This window comes from Fusarium vanettenii (genome assembly GCF_000151355.1).
Source record: "Fusarium vanettenii 77-13-4 unplaced genomic scaffold NECHAsca_86_unmapped, whole genome shotgun sequence".
Taxonomy (NCBI): domain Eukaryota; kingdom Fungi; phylum Ascomycota; class Sordariomycetes; order Hypocreales; family Nectriaceae; genus Fusarium; species Fusarium vanettenii.
In genome coordinates, this window is record NW_003315803.1 from 54,708 (window position 1) to 60,846 (window position 6,139).

The window sequence follows — 6,139 nt, forward strand, 5'->3', positions numbered from 1 at the left end:
CAGTTATTCCTCAAGGGCCGGGCTGCAACTATAATAATGAACAGATCTTCAACACATCATAACATCATGACCCGATGTTAACACAGTAGCCTTTTTAAACTTCTGCAACAGCAGTACCATTGTTATCAATACCGGCTAGAGGCCAGGGCAGCCCGTTTTGGTCCAATACCGCGCACTTCATATTAACCTTCATTACCAGGTGGAATCCATAAGCTGACCATCAGCACAAATAGATTAAAGCTGCACATCGTGGGCTGTGCTCTCTGCCACCCACGGCCATTTGGAGACAAATCTTACTGATGGCACCGCATTTTGGCATCTTACGTGATGGGCACCTGCACGAGTTGTTGCGGCACTTGCATTCTGGAGCGGTCTTGGTCCGGTTTTCAGATACCAGCAACGAAGATCCACTGCAGCAGATGTACAGAGTTTAACATGTATAAAAACCTCAACTTCCCACCCATCTTGGAGAATTGCAACTCATCACCACTCGACCTCGACAGTCACCGGACAAGATGCATTCTCTGTCCCCTGTTTTCCTCAGTCTCTCACTCGGCGGCTTCGTCGGGGCATCGCCCTTGGTTGGCCTTTTTGGTCGTGACATAAAGGAAGAGCCCATCTCAATCATAGGCATCGGAGCCCCCTTTGAGTGCTTCGACTTGAGAAACCCTTCGGACGAATGCAGGACGAAGCTGGCCGAAGAGATTGGCGACAAACGTCCTTCTTTCATCTTTGAGCGCAACTGCAATGCCTCACAGCAAGCCCAAGTGCTCAGATCGGGCACCGACGCAATCACGCTGGCTGACCAGACCTCGATGGACACGGGCCCGGAGAAGGCTATCTTCGAGAGGGCCATCTGGGAGTTGTACATGGGCATGGAACTGGACAGGAACGCCCTGAACGAGGACCATCCCTCCGAGGAGAAAATTACCCACAGACAGAGGGTTGAACGTAAAAGTTCCTTTCCTTGGATCGCCACAGCAGAATAAGAAGCTAACCCGCGCGTTCAGAAAACCTTGCTCGTGCCGCTGCTTTTCGAGGCGGCTCCAATGGCCTCAAGATCATCATCAGTTGTGATACAAACCATGAAGTCTGCTTCAAGTACAGGAACGTCACAACCGATGACGGCAAGCAAGAGACGAGGAAGTTGCCCGTGACTGCAGCTGGACACGCAGTAACCTTTACCGACGAACATGACGGGGAGGAAAAGTCGTGGATCAACCTCTGTGAAATCTTCTTCAAAGCGGAGACCCTACAGACAAGGTACGACCAGGTCAAGAAAGCGGTAGAAGGGGGCGACTTGTCGATGGCTGAACAGGCCTCATGGCAGCACAACGCGGGCGAGGCACTGCTGCACGAGATCATGCACCTGTACGCCGTCTCAGGAGTCCAACCACATAGTAAGCAAATCCCCATGCCACACAGCTCAGCAAGAATCAAGAACCTAACCGGGCCTTTCTCTCAAGTCGTGGACGTCCCCTTCCCCCCCGGCCAGCGGACCGATACGTCAAAAAAGGATGACCGCCCCAAGGCCTATGGCCCATGGAGGGTCTATGAGTTGGCTAATAGAAAACGCGGCACGAAATGGGCGACGCAGAACGCAGATAGCTACGCCTGGCTCGCCAACAGCCTGTGGTTCTACCGCAACCTTGATAAGATCCCCAGACCCATTTCGCCCACCGGCGAGAGTCCGTACGGGATCGAGGCGCGGACCGAGCTTGTCTTTTTGCACCTGGGAGACTTTGACCAGTCGGCCGCCAGCGACGAGGTGGAGATCATGAAGCGCGCCGAGGAAGAGTGGGAATCTGTCACCGAAGACCTGCCGGACCTGCCGGACGAGTGGCCCGATGACGGGGGTGATACCGGTGGTGATGATCACGGGAACGATGATCTCCAGTGTCACGGCGTCCAGACAAACACGTTCCTTGGGCGGGATGACCTCAACGGCAAAATTAGCCAGTTCTGCGCCGACGCGGCCGCGCAAAAGGTGCAGGATCAGGATAGCGGAGGTACCATGCGCAAGTACAATGAAGGCTCGCGATATGACGTTGAGCTTCGCATGGATTGGCCATCGGGTCAAGATATCTCGGAGGGTATGGAGGAAAAGTGCAAACAGAAGATGACACTGATCATGGACTGTGAGTAACCACCCCTTCTCGTCTGCTCCAGAAACTAACAATATCCAGCCTGTGATGGCAACGACCCTGGAAACCCTCTCAACTGGAAACACGGCGGAACCCTCAAGATCGGCGACATCACCTACGGTATCCATCCCAAGGTCGACCAAAGCTACCGCCCCGGCAGCTGCTCCTTCCACCTCCGAGAGCGGCACTCCTTCTTTGGCATCGACGGGCCCGGGACTCGACGCAATCACTGGTTCCACGTCGAAAAGCTCATGATGTTTGACAACGACAAGAAGGAGATTGGGCGCGCTGGGTACAAGAAGGACAGTGGCGACGGCGAGTGGGTCGAGTGCGGTCACGATAGCCCTTTTACCTGGGAGGATATTCGACTACCCGACACACTTCGGCTCACCGCTGAGGCGCAGGGCGGGAATTATATCCAGTTCAACATTGGTGACCGCAGTTGGAAGAGCCTTGATAGTGAGGGCGACAAGAGGTGTGAGGTTGGTGGCTGGGATGGCGATTACAGCCCAGTGGTACGTTGTGAACCTGTCGACTTGTTGTTATTTGACTTGAGCTAACATTCTGACAAGTACCGCCAAATGGACTGCTTCTTCCCGTGCTAGAGGATGTCGTATACAGAGAGGGCTTGGGTGGGGGGGTTGCTTGGATGTTGAGAAATGCCCAAGCTATCGGAATTGGAGGAACTTATCTTCTTCAAGGCCATGTGAGGCAGTTCTCGCTTTTAGAGATCAGCTCTTGCTAGGGGCCTTTGTATTATTAGTTAGTTACTTTATTATGTCTTTTGTCCTTATACTTTAGTCCCCCTGTAGACTTTTTGTTTTTATTATTCTTTATATATAAAACTATATTAGAACCACATATTTTACTTACTTATAGGATAATATTTTTCTACTTTAAACTAAAATAGTTCTTTAGCTTAAAAGTAGCCTTATTATATATTATAAATTTGCCTTGCTTAAGATATGCTTTTTTATACAAGTATTAAGCGCGGCGATAGTAGCTTACCCTTGATATTTATAACTTATATTAGCTAAGAACTAAAAATCAATTTTATATAAGAAATCTTTAAGTAATTATAAAACTTAGATATATTAATAATTAAAATTAAGGTAAGATTATCTTAAGACTAAGTATAAGATAAAAGGATAACTATAAATATCTGGAGAAATTATAAACGCTATAGGTAATATATATGCTCTTCGCGCTTATATAAGGCCCGGAAATAAAATACTAATAAGATTTCTAAACAAATTATAACCTAATAACCCCAGCGTCTCGGCTTAGGAAAAGTTTAGCTTAATAGGGTGCTTCTTATAAAACTTAATACTATTATTATAATTTAAGTATAGTCTTATTATAGATTAAATCCCTCCCTATAAATTTCCTCCTTACTTAGCCTATTAAATAAGGATTATATTTTACTTAAAATTATTATAATCTAAGATTACTTATAATCTAAGATTATTATAATTTAATACCCTTTATAATTTATTAGAGATTATAGATATATATATATTATAACAAGAGGGTAATTTCTAAGAGATAAACTAGTTATACTAATTTATATTAGTACTAGATTATATTATATAGCTTTAAAGGGTAATATAAATTATATCTAATAATATATTTAAAAATATTAAATATAACTAAGTTATATTAATAGCTAAGGTAGCTAATATATAAGAAAGTGCACTAAGTATATTTTATATATTATTTAGTCTCTAAGTCGAATATAGTTAAGTTAAGTTGAGTTATTAGGATTTAATTTGCCTTATCGAGAGAAGTTAAATCGACTTCGTTTGACTTATATATTTTCTTTCCTTATGATTAGCTAATATAGTGGGGTTAGTTTCTTGCCCGGCGTTACCGCCCTCGACTATATTATGGCGGTGATATTAAGATTATTCTTAAGGAAAGTATTTTACTTAAATTCTTTTTTATATATAATTTTATTTAGATTAAGCTTAATATACTTAAAGAATAATTATAAGATATACTTAAAAAGGGATATATTAAATAATTAAAATCTTTTATTAAATACCTTATTATATTTATATTAAAACCTAATATTAATAAATTCTAATTAATTATTAATTATTAATAATTAAATAATATTTCCTTAAAAGATAAGACTTTATTAATATTTATTATAAAATTTAAGGATTATTTTTTAAAAAATATTTTTTTATTATATTTAATCTTAAATTAATATATAACCTTATATATATTAATAAAAAAAATAAATAAATAATTATATTTAGAATTAAATATATACTTTTTAAATACTTAATAATACCTTTTAGACTTATTAATATATTTATTATATTTTAATATATAATTATATATATCTTATAAAAATACCTTAATATCTTTATTATTTATTATTTTAATAATATTTTTATTTTTTTTAATATAAAAAAATAATATATGAAATATATCTATAAAATATTAAAAATACTCTAAGATAATAATATATTTATTAAACTTATAAAAACTTTTTTATATTAAAATAAAATAACTTCCCTTAAATATAAGATATTATATAATAAAACTTATATAGATTTTTATAAAATTAATATAATTAAAGATTAATTAATATACTTAATAAGCGAGTAATATACTTTTCCCTCTTATATCTAACTTTTTATTTAATTAATTAATTCCTAACTATAAAATATATTATAATCGAATATTAAGGCTAGAACCCTTCTTACCCTTTAGGCCCTTTAAAATAACCTAAATCTAAATATCTAAAGGGCTATAAAGACTTATTAAGTCTCTAAGCTAAGGCTATATTAGCGATAAAATAGTATTTAAGCTTAATTTAATATTATCCCTAAATTATATAAATTATTAAATCTAGAAGAATAAATCCTTATTTATTTTATTCTTAACCTAGATTCGCGAGGATTTCCCCCTTAGCTTTATAATATAAAAGAGATAATTAATTAATTACTTATTAACCGCGATATATTACTAATTAATATATATTAGGCTTATAACTTTATTAAATAATACTTAGACCTTAAGATATATTTTTTTTAGAAGTATAATTACTAAAGAGCTAAATATAAAGATCTAATTATTATTTATAATTAATTTTAGCTTATAGTAAATATAATTGCAAAGTATAATATCTAATTAAATAATATCTATAACTTTAATAAGATTAGCTTTCTTATAGGTATAATTATAAGTAGAATAATTATTATAAATATATAAAGGTATTTAAAGCCTAAATTAATATAACTAAGAAACTAAGAATAGATTATAATTATTTAAGTAATTAATATAAAAAGCTAAGTAATTTAGCTATTTATTATTAATATAGGCTAATATTACCTCGCTAATTAGTATTAAGAAAATAATCTCTTAGGTAATTAAGCTATTATATTAACCTAAAATAGCTAAATTAATAATAAGATTAATCTTAAGTAGCTTAAATATTTTAATTAATATATAATGAATTAATTAATTAATTCTTATTATCTCTTAATCCTTAATAGCTATAAAAGTTATTATTTATTAAGTTTAAGAGATATTATAAAGAGAAAAAAATTATTTAGCTTTATATATTACCTTATTTCTTTTATTTATTTTAGCCCCTTAATATTAAGTACTTTAATATACTAAAGAAAGCTTATAATTAAGAAATAAAGTCTTTAATTAGATATTTTATTACTTATATTTTAAAAACTAAGTTTTTCTTAGCTTTTTATGCTATGTATAAGGCTATTATAATAAAAAGAAATATTAAAGGGGTATTTAAAAGAATTAGATTTATTCCTCTAAACCTAGAAAATATAATCTTAAAGCTTAATATATAACTATAAATATTAATACTAATTAAGGAGGTAATTAAATTATTAACCCCTTAGGCTTTAAGGACCTTAAAGACTATAATTAAGGCTAGATCTTAGTTTAAATACCTTAAAATATAAATTAGAAGGTATTAAAATAGCGCCTTAGAGTTAATTTTAGAGGCTTTTTAG

General features: G+C 35.3%; 1 protein-coding gene across 1 annotated transcript; it reads left to right on the forward strand.

Moving 5' to 3' along the window:
• Positions 1-515: 515 nt before the first annotated feature.
• NECHADRAFT_89019 (uncharacterized protein) lies at positions 516-2,749 on the forward strand (the record flags this gene model as incomplete). The annotated part of the gene is made up of 4 exons (XM_003039612.1): positions 516-951; positions 1,011-2,138; positions 2,187-2,659; positions 2,717-2,749. 4 exons carry the CDS (start codon positions 516-518, stop codon positions 2,747-2,749), a joined length of 2,070 nt encoding a protein of 689 aa, XP_003039658.1.
• Positions 2,750-6,139: the final 3,390 nt, after the last annotated feature.